The sequence below is a fragment of the Vespula pensylvanica genome, chromosome 2 (genome assembly GCF_014466175.1).
Source record: "Vespula pensylvanica isolate Volc-1 chromosome 2, ASM1446617v1, whole genome shotgun sequence".
Lineage (NCBI taxonomy): Eukaryota > Metazoa > Arthropoda > Insecta > Hymenoptera > Vespidae > Vespula > Vespula pensylvanica.
This window is the reverse complement of record NC_057686.1, coordinates 11,576,121-11,596,424: the sequence shown is the minus strand read 5'-3', so window position 1 is coordinate 11,596,424 and position 20,304 is coordinate 11,576,121. Positions and strand designations below refer to the sequence as shown.

The 20,304-nt window shown below is 33.1% G+C and overlaps 1 protein-coding gene across 3 annotated transcripts in view; it reads left to right on the top strand.

Moving 5' to 3' along the window:
* Positions 1-15,829, top strand: part of LOC122638171 (homeobox protein AKR-like) — a 40,008-nt gene extending 24,179 nt beyond the window's left edge. For 2 of the 3 annotated variants that reach the window (XM_043830938.1, XM_043830937.1), the window contains 4 exons: positions 11,484-11,752; positions 13,089-13,327; positions 14,431-14,598; positions 15,034-15,827. In XM_043830938.1, the coding sequence (XP_043686873.1) occupies positions 11,484-11,752; positions 13,089-13,327; positions 14,431-14,598; positions 15,034-15,301 (944 nt within the window). In that variant the 3' untranslated portion in view covers positions 15,302-15,827. Of the gene's footprint in view, positions 1-11,483; positions 11,753-13,088; positions 13,328-14,430; positions 14,599-15,033 lie in introns of all 3 variants that reach the window. The other variant, XM_043830936.1, reaches the window with a different exon arrangement.
* Positions 15,830-20,304: the final 4,475 nt, after the last annotated feature.

The following is a 20,304-nucleotide window of genomic DNA, read 5'->3' as shown; positions in this document are numbered from 1 at the left end:
GTCGATAAAGTTACAATAATAATTAGTATCGAATTGTTATAGTCGAAATATGGTTCACTTAATAATTCATAGAGACTGTTACGATGTTATTTTATATATGTATATGTGTGTATATATATATATATATATATATATATATATATATATCGATCGATCGGTCAACAGAAATAGGACTTTTTCTTGTCTTATAAAAGATTGCATTTCTAATGGAAATACAAATACATCATTCTATTTTCATCATCTTGGATGGAAACATCTTGGAAAGATAAGTTAAAATTCATGAAGTTATCGATGACGAAAACGACGTCTCGAATCGAAGGAAGACTCTTCAGAGAACGAGATTAAATTTCTCTAATAATACCAACGACGACGGTAGCCTCGCATCAAGATAACACATGCTTCTCTATAAAATACTCTCAATTTATATCTCGAAAATTTCGTTTCACAGTAGTGCACACGCGAATGTGCGAAGGCGATGATAACCCAACACGCGGACCATCTTGCCTTCGATGGACCAACCGGGATAAATAATGATAACGATGCGGTTTTGGTTTTTGTCGTAGTAGTCGTCGTCGTAGACGACGTAGTCGTCGTCGCCGTCTAAAACGATCGATCATTCAAACGATGCATATGTATTCTTCGGTTTAACGTATGTAATCGACGTATTCAATGCAAAGCGTGAGGGCGTCGTATACGTAAGCGGATGTCAACGAGGTTACCGTCGTTGCTCGTTCGTCGTTCTAGCTATGGATGAGGTGATATGTCGCGATGAATCGTTCAAGGTATTTTTATTTAGATAGTATGGAGAACATTATTATTACGAAAAAAGCGTATCCAACCGTGTTAACATTTTTACAAATGAATCGTCGTGCAACCTTATTGTTTCGTTAACGATTTGCATCCTATGTATTTCAATTACCTAACTTACTATCGATATTTCAATTACTTTCTCTAAATTATACTTTATACACTTAATAAGGTGATTAGATATAACGAATGAAGTTATGATAATGTACGTATACGTCTATATGTATTTTTGTATGCTTCATTTATATTTTACCGTCTTTTACCGCGACATGCTTCTGCAGAAAATAATTAACTGAACATCAGATATTTGTACAACTAGAAACTTGTTCGCAACATTGAACGGAAATGGACGTTGTCGGAATAAATCATGCACGTCCGTAAGTTCGAATTTGCATTGAAACATTGCCTTTGAAAAGTTCCATCAACAAACCATTCAAAATACATCAATATTTTTTCCACGATCGAATTTGATTCTTTTTCTGACGTTTTGAAAATATCCAATAATACCGTGCTTCGAAAGTTATGTTATTTTGCGAAAGATCGAAATGTTCCTACATTTTCAACTTCAAACCGTTTATCGATCAACTTCGTTGGCTTTGAACGAAGTAGATTCGCGTCGAAAATATCTCTACTTTGTCCTTGGTCCTGAGATACATACATGCGAATTTAGCTTAGGTGTAAAGTGCGTTGGTTATAACTAGATATTAAGTAATGGGTACACGCGAGCACACAAATGAACTAATCCGTACTAAGCGAGAAAGATACATCTAAGAACATGTAGTAACAAGAATCACTTTAGCTCCAATATAATAGAGGAGAGAGGGAGCAGAGGCCGAAACGAATGTCCGATTCGATTCCGCGTGCCTTTGATAATACGCCGTCTAATTATAGCGTTCGAGATTCCCGCGCTTGCTCATTCATCCTCGAGAGACAGTCGATTATCGATGATCGATAAATTTGTATTTCAGCCAATTAGAAAGATTATGCGAGGCGCCTGATACTTCGTAATTCCTTTTTGTTTTTTTTTTTTTTTTTTTTTTTTTTCTTACGATAAGATTCATTGGAAAATTAATAAAATGGCGACGTTTGATTGTACATTCTTTTGGAACGATAAATATCGTACTTAGATTTTTTGTTAACTCACCAATTCAGTCGTTTATTTTCTTTTTCTTTTTCTTTTTCTTCTTTTCTTTTTTCTCGTTCTGTATCGCTTCTTTGTTCGAAAAATTTTCAAGAATGACAAAGCCGTCGCGATTGATCCAATTGAATATTTTTCAGCCGAGACATTCATGAAGCATGTCATTGAACGACGCAAACTCCTCCATAGAAAGCTTTTCATATCATCGTGTGAGATCCATACTCTCAATAACTCATCGTTCATGTGAAAATTGGTCGTGTTTTAATCGAACTCGGTTAGTTGCTCTATCTGATCGATCTCTACAATTTTCGCATCTTCATTTCGTATGTGTAAAAATATGTCAACGATGTTTTAGACCTTTCTTCCTTTTTTCTTTTTTTTTTTTTTAAATCATGTTTTAAGGATTCTCGTTTTAAGGATTAGATCTCACAAACAGGTTTTAGATATAATGCTTCAGGTTAGATATTAATATTGTTACTACTCGCATATTCTTTGAACTCCGGTTTTATAACTTTTTTTTAACGAGAAAAAAAAAAAGAAAAAACGAAACAGATGTTTACCAAATTATATTCATACGAGTTTTCGTTTATCCCCATTAATCATACTTTTTCTTCATTTTTTTCTACGACCGATGCGATGTACGAACGATAATTAGAAAAATCGCTTACGTAACGCTTCTCAATCTTCTTTGCTTCGTACGTTCGAAAACAATGATCAAACCGATCAGATAAAATTCTCGTCTATTAACACGCTGTATACTATAAGAGTCAACAGTGACTGGATATTAGATTTTGCGAAGCTTTATTTACAACCTTAATAATTCTTTTTCTTTTTTCTTTTTTACATTTGCAAGATTGTAATTATAGATAATGACTAGCTTAATAGTTACAAAAACAAATATATTTTTTTTTTTTTTAATTATCGGAAACATTAGGTAGATGTCGTATCGATTTACGTAAAATTTTCTCGGTAGTCAACGTGTTAAAATGCATAGCTTTCATAGGAAGACAATCATAAATCGATCTTTTGAAAGTTCTGCAAGTACAATTTCGTGCTTGTCACGTTACTTCGTAGATAACAGAGGTCCTTCCTCGAAGTTAGTTTCTAGAGTTCATCGCCATAGGTAACATATGCAGACTTATGTACCTATAGGTATACATACGTGCATACATATAATACATTGCACATAGATCGTTAGACTTCGTCAACACGCGAGATCTGTTTACTAGAATAACATGTTTTACAGGGTTCAAAGTGAATTTCAAGATTGAAATGCGCACGTACTATACGACAAGGAAAATCGATTGTGAAATTTACAAAATTGCGAAATAAATTCAAGGGCTGTAATCTCGTAGATTTGTAATTGACAAAGGAAGTTGATTTTGAAATTTACAAAACAGCGATGTAAATTAAAGGGAATTAACATTCGCTTATTTTTAATCAGTCAATTTAAATCCAAACGAGCTTAGAACGATCCAATCACTTTATTTACAAAACTGTACGCTTCAATTTTCTATTGTTTCGAATTAGTTTTTAATTTTTCTTTTTCTTTTTTTTTCTATTCTTTTTTTTTTTTTTTTTTTTTAAGTTTATATATCATACGAATAAAGATATGCATGATATTTTTCAAAGGTTGCCAATGGCGTGATACGAGCAGTCGTCGTGTACATTAATACGCGCGTGTAAGGGGAACTCGAGTAGATTCTCGAACCGAGAACTCGTTCGAGCGAAGACGCAACTAAAGTAATTGAACTCGGTTGACTTTATAACCAAGCTGATCGTTTCGCGTCCGGTCATTCTTACAGCTTCTTCTTCTTCTTCTTCTTCTTCTGCTTCTTCTTCTTCTTCTCCTTCTCCTTCTTCGTCTTCGTCTTCATCTTCGTATTTTCCGATGCTCTTTGTATTCTCTAATAACGTTTCTACTTCCAAGTGTTACACGACAGTTCGCTTGTTCTAGATTTATATAATGAATTAAAAAAATATTTGAAATTTGAATTTGAGAATATAAATTGATTTCGGTTTATAACGTATAGAGTATATTCGATGTGTACATAACGTAGTAAAGGAAAAACCTTGAAAAAGGAAAAGTACCCAAAGAAAAGGAAAGAAAAGGACCCAAAGAAAAAGGAAAGGAAGAAAAGGAAAGAAAAGGACCCAAAGAAAAAGAACCCTGAGATTTTCAATACTTTTAAGAAAGAGAAAGTTGCATTGTTCGAAAGGATGGTTTTATGATCCTAAGCGTAGGTCATTTCGGATTTGTGAAATTAGGATTAGACGAAGGGACAAAAGGTTGCACCTTTATTCAGGTATGAGTAATAATATAAATAGGGATGAGTTATTAAGCCATAAATGTAATAAAACGTTTCGTTTTATTAAGATCAAAGTAATAACGAATAATTAAAATATGTAATTGCACGTTTCATATAAAAATAAAAATAAAAATGAAAAGAAAGTTATAATAGTCCTAAGTTACTCTATATCGAATGTCGAGGACTTCTCGAAGATATTTTCCACGCTGCCATCCGGTAACGTCGCATGATCAGACTTCAAAATTTCAGCCAAGATTCCTGACCAGATGCAAAGAACGTCATCGAACACCCTTGTACGCTCTTGCCATCGCGACTAACTTCCCGTAGGTATACTTAAGTGTATATACATTAAGTATAAATATACGATCATACGACTGCGTGTAACGATGGTGTAAGTGCCAATCATGCTTCCTACGCCTGGCTTGGAATCCTGGCCGAAATCCGAAGTCGGTAACAGCATATGGCTAACAATATAAAAGAGATCGAAATCGGCTTCACGAAAGACAGAGAAAGATATATATATATATATATATATATATATATATATATATATATACACACATACGTATGTCTTTCTATATCTCTAGTCTAATTATGGCAACCTTGTTAACTTTCTTACACATCATTCTAAACCCACAGATTACATAACGAAAATGTGTAAGTCTCGACTAATCCGTGATACTTTTGACAATCGTTTGAAGTTTTAAAAGATAAACGTGGAGGAACAAAGTTTTTTTGTTCAGTTGGGAATAACATTGTTTTACATAAAGAAAAACTTTATGGATTATATGTAAGATACTAAGCAATGTGCTTACAATACCACGTTCCTCTTATTTCTAACGGTGTTGTTTAATTAAAGAATCGGAAAGAGACTACATATATAAATACCTCCGTGTTTCCTCATTTGATATACAATATCTTTAATAAACCTTTCAAGAAAGATACCAGATAATAAACAATCGATTACATAAAACAGAGGGAAGAAATATAAACGTTGACTCGTACGTGCACACATGGTAAAGAAACCGATGATATCATCCAAATGTTTATCAGAGTATGTTTGACAGCCACCCAGCACTTGGATTTTTTTCGATGAAAAATCCTTGCAAATTCTTACATCGGTTTTTATTATCTTTTTCTAAAGTTACCAACGATTATTTTAACGAGCTTGTAAAATTATAATAGAAAATGCGAATTCTTCAGCTTGGAATCGAATTTTTTAGTGTCGTCATTGAAACATCGTTTAAATGTTGATTCGACTCTAGCATTCATGTTACTGTATAATCCTCACTTTGTTAAGAAACATGAAAAGGAAACGTCGTGGATGCGACATTTTCTAATAAAGTCAATGGCGGCTATATTTCATGTAAGAGGGAAAGATGTGTGGAAAAGAGATGCCAATACTGTTGCTATGTATTGCATCAAATAACGCGATTATAACATATTCTCGCGAAACCGATCATATTCTTCACCGCTTGTCAGACTGCCATCTCTCTCTCTCTCTCTCTCTCTCTCTCTCTCTCGTCGTCTTCGAACAAATAAATGACACACTGAGTTTAATCTTTAATTTTTCGAATTTATCTTTCTTCTGTGGAAAAGTCCTTTTTTTGTTTTATTTTTTGTCTTCTTTTTTTTCTCTTTTTGTTTTCCAGTTATACTCCAAGATCTATCTCGTACATTACAATAAATATCGTAATCGACAATAGATATTTCATAACTCCTACCTTCCTATCGCTCTTTCAATTCGTTTTAACCTCTTGAATAAATAAATGTAGTGTACTTTGCTTCGTAGTTATCATCGTAGTCTTTTTTTCTTCTTTTTTTTTTTTTTACAGACTTAGGAATTTATCATAAAGTCAGTCGTGTCACGTTATATATATCATATTATAACGAAGTTAAATGAGTTTCGATGATCTTTAACTTACATATATTAATTATTATTACTATTTTATTGGACAGGTATAGATGTCATCGTAAATATATATATATATATATATATATATATATATATATATATATACGATTGTATTAATTTGAAAAATTAATTAATGAGGAAGATTATATGATTTAAGAATTTTAATATAACTTGAACATTATAGACGATTGGTGATTTGTTACTTCTCGTAATCAACCGAGATTATTCGATCTTTCCTATGGATTCTATACGAAGTAGTTGATGAAAGAAGACTCATCAGTGATTTTTAAGTACATCCAATTAATTCGTTGTCGTCTTCGTCGTCGTCTTGGGTACGCATATATCTGTGTGTAGCTTGCGTCCTCGAGAAATATCCAGTCTGTTAATGTGTGCGGTTAACATCTTGCGAAACGAAAATCGAATCGAACGGGAATCGAGTTCCTCGGACGAGACCGTGCAACTCGGTGACCCCTATCAGTATTTGGATGCAGTCCAAGTCGAGCAACGAGACCACGATGACCGACGTCGTCGTTACCGAACTTAGTAATAATATATATATATTATATAGTGATATATATATATATATATATATATACCACTAAATGAATATTAATGCCTTTACTACGTTCGATGCAGTTCTCTTTGAGGCTCGATGACTCCTTCCACCAATTACAATGACCATCTCTCACTCTCTTCGAGTATCAACCTCTATTTCATCTTCTTTATATACAGTTATTTGTTTACACCCAAATATAATTAGATATCGTGCTATCATTAGGCATATTAGTGTGTTTAGAGAACGTTCAAAGATGTTGGACATTAATGGCAGACTTTAGACAAGGAACGAAGCTCGACGATGCAAAAATATCTTCATTACGTTGTAATGTTAATGACCGGAGTCGTTTAAAGGAAAAATTTAATCTTTTCATTGATATACAATTATGTATAGATTTGAATTCTCGAAAGTAAGAAACCAGAGATATCTTCTTTTGTTTGTATCTTTTTCTCCCTGCTCTTCCGGGAAATTGTATAAAAATTTTGGACAGATAAATCGTTCGTAAAGGGAAAAAAGGGTGATTGAAGAAACTCTCGCGTGGCGACGACTCTCTGAGACACCACGTCGTGCGTGTCTAGTCGAGCCGCTTAGATCCTAATTTTACGCCGTCAGGTTACTGGACCTTACGTAACTACGAATCCGCGAGTGCTAAGATTAGGCGCCTATGCAGACCCAGAATCGTGGATTTGGTTACAAGGAGTGTTCCATCACTGAAACGTATTATCTTTGCTTTTTTTCTCTCCTTTCTCTTTCTTTTTCTTTCGAATCTAGTGTCTCTCGTAAAAATAATTTGTATCTGTTATACATATTATAAGTCCGTTATAATAATTGTTATACGAAAAAGGAAATTTTGCTATCGAATATCAGTCAATTCATCTGTTTTACTATTTTAATCAAAAGAAGTATACATTGATCATAATTTTAATAATAGATAGTAGAAACTTATAAAACATATTGATATCTGTAACATTTATTTTTTGTATGTTTAAAATTATAATCATTGTGCAATATTAGTTCTTAAATGAACATAATTAATGCATTTGAACATCTTCCGTTTGTTAGATCATCTGAATTAACAGATTGATGACGTTTGAAAATAATATTTAGCATTCCTGCAGAGTGACAAAACGGAAGAGCAAAAGAGGTGTAAATAGAACTAAAACTTAGAGAATAGTCGGCCGGGATCCATCGCCGATCGTTCGTCTTCTAACGTCATTTTTCGTTGTCATGTCTTTTTGAATGAGGTCGACAACACAGTGATGCTGTCGGAAAATATCATCAGTGACATTTTTTCTTCCCATTCTTTTTTCGTACGCCAGAGACCAAAATACTAGTTCGCTCGAAGATGTGCCGTCGTGACTGGGGTAATTAACCGTTCCGAAAATAGCTGATTGTCACGAACATACGAGAACGTTTAACGATTTTACCTTACTACCTACCTACCTACCTACCTACCTTACTACGTACCTTACTCGGTTAAATTTGCTTCGTCGAGGAAGTGATTTAACCTAGTCACGAATCGGTTATGAATTGTTCATGATTCATAACCGAGATAGGAGGGAAATAATAGGAATTATCATTGACTTCTCCGCAAATTTATACGTCTTTGTAAATTTTGTCATTTATATTTAAAAATTCTATATTATTTACATAAATATACATACATGTGACTTTGATATATTTGAGATAGTAACATCGAAAACAAAGTAGAACGTAAAATTGAGAATAAATATGAACCGATGCAAAATTAATAAAAAAAAAAAAAAAAAAATCACGCGTTATCCTTACAAAGAAAAGATCGAAATGGAAAGCACGAATGGGATTAAAATCGTAAATAAATCCAATAAGAGTTAACAACGATCTTTGTCAAACACAAGAGAGAGAAAAAGAGAGAGAGAGAGAACTCTTACGGATCTGCTCGCGTAAAACTTTGCGGAAGTGGAAAATATTCCGGGTAGACGGTGTCGGATACTTGGTCGAGTCCTGAAAATCTTCTCGTTCACTTTATTGCGGACTCCTTCTGTCTCTTTCTATCTGTCGCATCTTTGCCCTGCCGCAGCAGCTTCTTCCGTCTCTGTCTGACCTTAACGAGTCAGTCCACGACACTCGGGCTAAATATGGAACCGGCGGAGAGCACACTGGTTATTTTCAGATACAGAGATCTTCTGTAGCATTACCTAGCTACGTGCGGCTACTGTCGCGTCTCCCAACTTGTACTCTCCTCTCTTTCTTCTTCTCTTATTCGAGCGAACGGTGTACACGCCCCTCAGCAATCAGTTTTTGGCATTATGCGTCAATGACATTTTATTTATTCGACGTTCGATAAGTAATGGTAAGGAAAGAAAGAAAAAGCTTATGTAATATTTGCACTTTTTTTTATCGTTCTCCCTCTCTTTCTCTCTCTCTTTCTCTCTCACACACACTCTCTCCCCTCTCCGTTCCCTCTCCTTCTCTCTACCGAACGAAAATTCATAGATGATTTTTAAACACAGATAAGCATTTTTATTTTTGATGGCTTTTGCGTGCCGTAAATAATACCGTCACTCTTGATTTTCTTACTTACGGCAGACATATGTGATCACTTTTGGCGATCGCACCATTATTGATATAAAAAGTAAGAATCCATTATTAATCAAGATTTCTTTTTTACTATCCATACTTTAACGAATATCTCAACAACTGTGCAAACAAGTCTTAAGCGTGACGGTAAATTAATGACAATGTTGAAAGAATCGATGATACATAGATCGTTAATTTACTATGTATATTATTTCAAATACAGCACATGAAAAATTTTGATATTGATTTGCGATAATAATTGCATAGTGTGTGAAACTGACATTTACAAAAAGTTTCTATTCTCATCATTAGTAGTAATTGATCACTGTGATATACCATTTAGTTATACACATTGAGCCTTGAATCTCTCAACATTGATATAAACGCTTATAAAAAAAGAAAAAAAGTCAGAAGTCTAAATCGTCGAGAATACATACATATATATATATATATATATATATATATATATATATATATTCTTTTTATAATGCTATTTATAACGATCAGAAAGGAGAGAGAAGAATAATTAATGAGTTCATTAATTAAGGGCAAAGAAAATGATCGTAAAGCTGTCACGAGACATCGTCATTGGATATACACTCGGGCAATTTTGTTGGTCTCTTCGATATCGCACCTCTTGTGTGTCGTCTGTGTGTATGTCGCGTCTCCTGTGTCCATGTGTGCATGCTTCGATCGGCATAAAATGAAAGAAGGAACGGTTCGAAGTGCAAAGATTGGCGAAGGAGAAGTAGAGGTGGATATAACGACTACGCATAACTAATGGAAGAAGTCTTACTAGACGATGTGTTAAACGAGTCAAAGTAGGAGCGTCGTTAGAGAGGAAGGCCCCACGTGCGATTCAAGGTCCTCTTCTTCGATTCTTGTTCGTCTCACCTTACCTCTTCTTCTCTCTTTACTGTTGTCTTTACTCGCGCGTTCTTGACTTTACGTAAGCAGAAGGAAGAAGAAGAAGAAGAGGAAGAAGAAGAAGAAGAAGAAGAAAGAGGCCGGCCTCATTGAATTTACCGGCACGATGCTTCGTTTTCTTCGAACGAACATGCCGAGGCACGTAAACCGGTATTCGAGTCTTTATATCCATCTCTCTCTCTCTCTCTATCTCTATCTCTATCTCTATCTCTATCTCTATCTCTGTTCTAAAGCAACACTCTGAATGTACCGTTGGATTGCTGGTATACTCGAAACTTTAAATGCCCCGCTCTACGCACGAGCGTGCCCTTGAAAGAAAATCGAGTCCTTCGATAATCCTTATATTCACCACCTCATTCAATCTGTCGTCTTATTGTACGAGTACAAAATAAATATTGTTTATTTATTTTCCTTGATACTCTATTCTCTTCCATTTAGTTTCTGTTTTTTAACCCCTTCCACCCCATTTTATTCGCATTAACAGATAATAGACAGACATCGGTAAGCATTCGACACGCCAGTATATTTTATTGGACTGTCGCCGATACGATGCAATTTTCCTTAGTCATTTCTTAATTATCATCTGGTCGTAGTGTAATATCAATCGTTGGCAATTAGACGTGAAGTATTTTTTCTTTTTAACATTGCGTTGTTAATGTTTACGTGAATGTTTCAAGGGAGTTGATGTTATTATTCGTTTCTATTCTAAAGTAACAAGATGTAGATACGATTAAAATGATCGTGGTAACATAATTAACCTTCCTTTTATATATGTGTATAATAGTATGATATTTTTACGTATGTCTTTACGATTATTACGTTTCTTTTTTCTTCTTCAATTTTTCAACAGATTTTTAATTTCTTTTTATAAGATAATGCTTAAAACAGTGATAAGATAAGCTTACGAAATATAAATTGATATAAGCATCATGTTTATTTATTTTTTCAAAGAGAATTTCCAATAAGAAAAAATAATTCGTCTTATTTACATACAATAAATAGCATATTCGTATGCTCATTATATTTATCTATAGATGTATTTTTTTTTTTTTTTTTTTTTTATTTCATTTAACATCTTTTTATAAAAAAAGAAATAAAATAAACTCTGTAAATGAAATAATAGTTTGTAAGAAAGTATAAATATTATTTGATAATCGACACGTATTTTCAAAATAAGTATTTGATAATTGAATTAATTAAATTATATTTATTAATATTCATGTTATTCCCAAGAACAAATCGAAGAAAGTATTATTGTTTATGTTGTTATAGCGAGAGAGCGATTTCCATCGTCGAGCAGCACCGATGACGATCAAAGCGGGTCGGATGCTGAGCACGATTCATCAACGATACGCGGGAAGGTCCATTCTGGGATTCTTCATCACTCCACCGCGCATTCCGTCAGAAAACGTCGTGGTAATCTACCGAAGCATTCGGTGAAGATTCTCAAACGATGGCTGTATGAGCATAGATACAACGCTTATCCAAGCGACAGCGAGAAATTAACTCTCAGTCAGGAGGCGAATCTCACCGTATTACAGGTAATTATTATTATAATAATGATTATGTTTACTATATAAGGAATTATATACTCAATTATCACAATTTGAATCAATAAATTAAATATAATCAAAAGTTTACAAACTGAACAATTTTTAAGCACTAATTATTTTAAACATAATTAATTTTTCAATATTAATTATCAGCATTAAATATATAAAATATATCATTATCGTATATTTAATATATATATTATATATATATATATTATATATATATAATGTATATTTTTTTAAGCTATATAATTTTAATCGAACTAAAAATATTTCACATATTGTTTATAAATAGTTTGGACATTTATTTTTAATTTCAATTGCGATATTATATTATTCATTAATATCGTTACGTAATAGATTATCAATATAGTAGTGAATTATTTCATTTAAATTTAATAAAAGATTAATATGAAACATCTCTTGTAATATATACAGAATGAATCATAACTGATAATGACACATTTTTGTTGATCGTATGTTTTTCGTACGATTTACTTTAGATATGTTTATATTGTATTTGAAAATAAAGTATTGACTCTCAAGACGATTCCGGGGTAAATGATAAGCATCGAATAACAATAAAGTATTAGATTCTTAGTCATCGCTAACAACCAATAACATTCATTCTAACGAAACAATAATATCTTTGAAATAGCTGAACGCATATTGTTATGTCCCTCTTGCCCTTCATTACCTAGAGTTATCTTACTTAAATCTTTCATATCTAACTTAACAATAACCTTTACTATCTCCTTAATTATATTTAACTTTCTCTGACCTCCGTTTTCTTCCAACCTTTTTCCTACCGAATTTCTACAATAAACGTAAGATAAAATTGACAAATAAAATTTTACAAATATCCTACAATAAACTACTTATAAAAGACCCTACTCATAAACTACCCTAGTCATAAACTACCTTACTCATAAACTACCTTACTCATAAACTATCCTATTTATAAAATAGCCTATTCATAACACGGTCCTTTATAATGAATTTTTGCACTTTGTCCCCTGAAACTACCAAAAACCACTACCCTTGACCACATCCCTTCTTTTTCATTGGTCGTTGCCTTTCCACATATACCGTATAAATTAACGACGAACTCTGAGAAGCTATCATTTAAAATTCAGATCTCGAACGCTTCGGACATCAAGTTTTACTCATTCCAAAGTGATATTCTTACTTCACAAATTTTCTAATTACAAATAAATTAAAGCTAATTTTTAGTGCGATTCGACTTATTAACAAGTTCGATTTTTAACAAGTTAAACATACTTTTGCGATCTAATACAACAGTTGTATACTTGGTGATCGATAGGTGTGTAATTGGTTCATCAACGCAAGGCGAAGAATTTTACCAGAGATGATCCGCAGAGAAGGACACGACCCTCTTCAATACACTATATCACGTCGTGGTAAAAAGATGCCAGGTGGAAGTCATCAACAACCATCGATTAATCAAAGGAGCAATCAGAATTGGGATCCTTTGGCCGAATGCAGTGCACCGAAACGTAGAAGAGATCACGATTATGAAGAAACAACTGGCCTGATGTATCGGTAAGTGAATTTTAATGTTGTTTTAAAAAATCACCCTTAGACTTGCCTAGCCACATCCTTTTTTCTTTGACTTTGCAATCACTTTTCGTTTCGTTTACTATCTTATTTATGTTACAAGATATTCAAATCCAAAGTCCTTATCCAAAGACGCAACATTCTCGTCACATGTAGTCTATTTTTACCGTAGTCTATTTAAAATATTTTTTTTTTAAGATCATTATATTCTCATCGCCATTATATTATATATATATATATACTTCTTTAAAAAAAAACCACTTTGCATTAAAAAATGTCGAGTATATATATATATATATATATATATATATATATATATATATATATATTTTATTAGTATTATTGCGTTTTCTCAATGTTTAAAAATTAAAAAATGTTTCTTCTTATTAGATCGAAATTCAAACCGTCGACGATGTTGTAGGAATTTTTATAAAATAATCCCAGATTTCAAACATTTCTTAAAATAATATTTTTCTCGATTAATATTCATTCCACTGAATTTTTATCGAATTTATTTGAAACTTATATAGAATATTTCAAACAAAATTATTTGCATTAAAATTGCTTCATACCTTTTAACTTATTGTAGAGCAGGAGAAATCATATTATATTTTTTAAATCTTTTTTTTTGGACACGTTCAATTTCCGTATCCAATGATATCTATTTAATATTTTGACTAAAATCATTGAATAACATTAGAACTTAAAATATGTAAGATAATTGTAAATTGTAAAGGCGGACGTTACGTTTTATTACGATTATTTCGAGATTTCATATTTGGATATCGTGTCACATTGGTAGGTGCGATATAAAACATCGATTAGCCGATTATTCATAACGTATATTTACATCATCGTCGAGATTTCTCGGTACTTAAATAAGGAAATTAAAGACTTATAGAATACTTAAAGAAGGGGATTATCGATTTTATGCGTTCTAATGTTGATGTATGTATATTCGACGGGTAAATCATTCATACACGGAAATGCTTCTCGCTTTTGATGTTTCTTATATTTCCAATACGTTTGTATATATGTACTAACGTATGTATCGTCGTATATATAATCGTTGATGGTACGTTTCACAGAAGTGAGGAGGATAGTCCGAACGACTATGAAAGCAGTTCGCATAGCGAGGAAGAACGTCCTGCTACCCAATGGCCAAGCGTAATTGTTTATCCGTATTCGGAAACCAAAGTAGAAAAAAATGATCAACCTAACTACGGAGACGCGATAGCCCATCCAGCTCGACGAGGGTAAGCAACGAAATCGATCGTTAGCCCCTATAATCTCCTCGCATGTCTACTAATTCCGATGCAACCATCATTTTATACCAAAACCTTATTTTTTTGTTCATATCATGTAATCTCGCTTTGTTCTCTAAGCTTTCTCATCAAAAAGAAAATTTCATATCCGAAAGAAAGTGTTTGATCGTGAAATCATTCGAATATCTATTTCAATTCGTTGATATCTTTTTCGTTGAAACGCAACAGCTTGCATCTGCGTTTTAAGCCAGATGTGTTAAAAAGAAAACGAAAACGAAAACGCCGATAACGTTTTATCCTTTATTTTTCTGACGCAACAAACTTAACAAAATTATTGTTAAATCTGGGATTGATAAGACTTTGGAATTATTTGAATCGTGTCTTATCGTTTTTGTTTGTTTTTTTGTTCTTTCCCTCAATCAACAGGGACGAGGAAGATTCGTCGATAGTAAGCGAAGCTGCATACTGGAGTGCACCAAGGCAACACTTGACGACAACTCCAGACGTGCAACACGAGACAGAAGTTTATAGTAGTACGCACAACGCTCACAATCCTCGCAGCGATGAAACACCACCACCGACGCCCCCGGAAGAGGACAAGGACAAGTTCAAGTGTCTCTACCTGCTCGTCGAGGCGGCTGTTGCGGTACGGCAACAGGAAGAGAAGGAACGCGAGAGTGCAGTCTCTGTTTAACAGTTTAACTGATCGCGAAAGAACAGAGCCACGATGAAGTTCCTGGTGCTTCTTCGATTACGCTTTCCTTGTATTTTTCTCACAAGTGAACAAGAGATAAACAAAAAAACAACGTGTTTCACATAGAGATAAAGATAAAGCGATAAAAATAGGTGGCCATAATGATAATATACTTTTCGTTCGAAAGACATTTTGTTTTTGAGATGCGCTTGTCGATGAAGCAACCAACGACGATTAATTCATTAGAATTGATTAACTCCATTCATTATTTGCTCCAACGACATGCGAATCAACCATCCGACAAAACGGAGCTTTAATCGTTCCGTTCATCATTATTAACGCGACTTTTTGATTTAAGGAAACTATTTTTCGTTTCATATTGACGATCCAACGCATTACTGTACTTTGAGATATTTTGCGCAAAAGTGTTACGCATTCTCGTGCGTTCTTTTTGCGTCTTTGACGAAAGGAGGTTGGATATAACGTTCGATCTCTTTTTCTTTTTTTTTTTTCTTCTTTTTTTTTCTCATTTTTTTTTTCTTTTTTTTTTCTCCTATTTTTTTTTCTTTTTTTTCTTCCCCCTGCCCTTTTGTTCTTTCTTTCTTTCTTTCTTTCTTTCTTTTTTTCTTTCTTTTTCATATCTTTTTCAAATATTAAGTCGCGCTTAAAGGTCCATTGCTACGAATTGCACCGGGAAGTGGCGAAATATCTAATATCTCTTACATCATGAACGGTAATCCTCCTTCATAGCAGCGACTATTGTAGATATAATTGATAATAAGAAACGATAGTAGGGGGTTTAAAATATTTAGAAATATATCGTACGTCGATTAGAAGGAACGAGTGGACTTGATTGAGAAAAAGTCGCCCTTAGAATTGTAAGGTTTCTGCGTTAATTTCGCACATATGATTATTTGTTCTTATTAAAGGAGAGAAAAGATGACGCATTGATTCGAAATTATATTCATACATATTTTATCGGATAGAAATATATGTATGAAGTACAGTTCATATATAATATTACGATATCTATCTATCTATCTATCTATCTATATATATATATATATATATGATAGAAAACAACGCGAAGATGTTAACGGAGTAAACAATACCGGCTCGTGTAACTTTCGCGTTAAACGACAACCAGCTAGCTGCCAATATATGGACAAATTATCTATTCATTAAAGTTACGTATTACATTGTGTAAGAACGTCCTAGAACGCAGAAAAAGAACGACGTTTCGCCATTTTCCAGATCGTATCGGTGTGTCCTGGTTGTGCATTTATCCTTTTTTGCACGAGTATCGGTTAATTAGTTTATACGAGCAGGAAAGTGTTAACGAACGATTTGACTACGTAAAGATGAGTTATATAGATTTACGTCCAAATCTGAAAGTTCAAGATATATTGTTCTTATCTTTATTTTCTTCTTTTCTTTTCTCTTTTTTTTTTTTTCTTTTCTTTTTTTCTTTTCTTATCTTTTTGTAGAAATTACTCGAGTTATAATTGCGTTTAAAAACTGATTCACATGGCGAGCGAATGGAACGATTTATTACGATATTCTTTCAGTAAAATATCTCATTTGTTGCACAAGCAACAAATTTTAGTCAACTTGTTACGACTATCGTTTCTCTATGATTACGTGAATTGTAAAATGAAGTTAAGTGAAGTTAAAAGAAAATATAGAGAAGTGAAAGAAATGGATTTTACAGAATTAAAATATACGACAGGTATATTTTATATGGTGCCAAAAACTACAAAAGAGAGAGCGAGAGCGAGAGCGAGAGAGAGAGAGAGAGAGAGAGAAAGAGAGATAAGCGCGAAGGACAATGACGATAGAGGAAAATTTGTGCGCACTTTCCGACGCTTTGTACTGAGTAAAACGAAATTCTGCGAAAAACAAAAAGGAGAAATAAATAATTAAATAATTAAATAAATAAGTAAATAAATAAAAAGACACACGCGAAACACATCACAAATGTGCCTTCTTCAGTGACTGTTTAAAAAAGCGACGTATCGAATTAAACTTAAAAATGCATGTTAGACTTCGAGAAAACAACGATCTCATTCGACTTTTAAAAGAATTTAATAGTCGCCAATTAACTCACGTCTCCTTTATACATACATACATGCCGGTTATTATTTAACAAACAAGCTAAAATAATAAGAGAACGAAAAATAGTTAACATAAATAAACTCGATTCATCGTCCTGAGCTTTATTCAACTTTTAAAGCCAGCGTTCCTCGCAATTTTATACATACACACATATATATATACGTACACACACACACACACACACACACACACACACACACCTACGTTATACAGAAAATACACATACAGTTACATACACGTTTATATATTTACACGTAAAAGCGTAACATACGAGATAGACCGATAAAGTTAACTCGTTATTAGAATAATCGAAACAAAATAAAAGAAAAAAATGAAAATGACCGCATTCTCGAGTTTGACAAAAGTTGTTTAGAGTGTCGAGGCAAACACTTTGAATTACAATTAAATGTAACAACGAAATTGTAAACTCGCAATTTCAACCGGCTCGATTCTCGTCTTCTTTAACTTATCTTGACTGTTGTTTAATAATCATACGATTTCTAAACCTCATCGATCACAGTCTAACGTTAGATTTTTCATTAAAAATCTCTTGTTCACATTATGTTTTACGTTCTTACAGATTCTAAGAACATCTTTCAGTTTATCTTCTTTTGTGTAACTTCAGTTATTAATCTTGATACAAGTTTTATTTCTTTTAGTTGTATCACAGATAAGAATGTTTCCGTTGTCAAAAGAGTTGTCTCATTTTTGTGTTCCTATAAAACATCCAACACAGCAATATTAGAATTTAAGTGAAATTCTCGAAGGAGAATCGGGCAAAAAAAATCGTGTTTAAATAGATTGAAAAGCCTCAGACATATCGTATCTCATTGTTAGATTCTTATTTTCGTATTTAAGCAATCGACTCGATTATACGTATACAACACGAACACACATTATACATATATAATATAAATACATACAAAACGCAACATAATGTTGAACGGCCTTTTTGCTCCTAAATTTCGATTGGCGGAGCATATCTTGTTAAGAAAATTTTGTATCATGATATACGGAACGCTATTCTCACGAGTTTTACTCGCGTCTCTATTGGACGATAGCTGACTAGTAACAATTTAGTAATCTGACGAATAACAATCTCTTTTGTAACCAATAATAAAAAAAAAAAAACGTGTACTCAATAGAAGTATATCAAATTCTAAAATAATATAGTTTAAATATGGTCTGGCCTGTATCTTTGTGTGGAAATATTAGAAGAATATATAAAAAAAGATTGAAAAAAAAAAAAAGCGAAATTCTTCTATTTCGGCATTCACGGAAATTTTCTTTAAAAATATAACCGTACAAATATAATTAAACAATAATAAGCTCCGAAAAAGCGCGACTGCAAGCAAACTATTATTATTAATTACTCTAAGAAAATTTTTCGCGTAAGAAAAAAAAAAAAAAAAAAGATACTTAATTTGAAACGCACGATATATCCTATGTTTTCACGGCTCGCGAGATTCGTTTTTGAAATATTATCGAATCGTACGTTTTTCACACCAATCTTTTTTCATAGTACAATTTATTGTTTTCCTTTCTTATATTCGAAAATGTTTCGAACAAACATTTACAGATACACATGAACACATACATTCTAGATAGAGTATGCAGCGCGGAAAAGATTGGTACAAACACCAAAGACTTACTTAATTATTAATATTTAATGATAACAAAAATTGTCGATATAAACGTCGGTGCGTTTTTGATAAAACGCAAATAAAGAAAGAAGAAAAAGTAGAGGAATAATAAAAAGAAGGAGGAGAAATCTAATTACACGATATCAATGTCCAAGCATGAAAAGTAAATTTGTTTAGATTGCATTATACAATGAGTACGAATCTGTCTGAAAGAAGCATATCCATGTGCGTAAAAAATGCTTGGACATCGTGACAAGATGATTTTTATAAACGATTAGGAGCGGGAGAACAAAAAGTAGCGTTCGAAGATGAAGAAGAATTGTTGAATGTACAAATCGCAAGTTAAATTTATTTTATAATCGCGTGTATCCTTTCGCAATCCTTAGAATTAGTATAAAAATAGCCTGTAAATATAATTAAAATTAGTTTCGTAGTAGATGATATAAAAAAGGAAAGAGAGAGAGAGAGAGAGAGAGAGAGAGAGAGAGAGAGAGAGAGAGAGAGAGAGAGAGAGAGAGTACTAGAAAGGCATACACATACGTACATGCATACATATATACGTATATTAAGATCGAAAGGCTGTAGTCGTCAGATTGTTGCGAGATTGTATCGATGATTTTTCTCTGAAAATTCCTCTTTTCCCTATATTCTTATAATCCTGTCTGATTGACAGGAAAGTTGATAAGTAGGAAAACTGAAAGGAAAAGCATCGATACAAAAGTACACTAAGCGATATACTAAGCGAATAGTTTATAAACTATCGGTCGACGCCATTCAACCCTTTATGGCCGAGAATTTTTGCTTTTTTTTTTTTTTTTTCATCGTCGTTTCGTCTAAACGTTAGCTACGCGCCAAGGTAAATCTTGGCCCCACTAATCTACGCGTTTTCGTACTCGGATCAAAGAGAAAAATAGAGAGAGAAGAATAGACGAAGAGGTATATATATATATATATATATATACACACACACATAGATATATATTCTTATTATTATATACAAATACTGTGATCACATTGAATTAATAACGAGATTATAAAAAGTTGTTGCTGATGGGACTTTCGCACCCCTTGAGAGCGTAGTTTTATAAAGGGTTGAAGGCTTGACGAGAGAAGAATCCCCTGTTGTAAATACCCTTTATCTATCCCTCTTGCTTTTGCGATTACCAAGATGATCAAGCAAGCGTCTACGCGAGCGCCATTATTGGTAACTTGTATCATGATCTTCAATTACTTTTGCTGGCATTA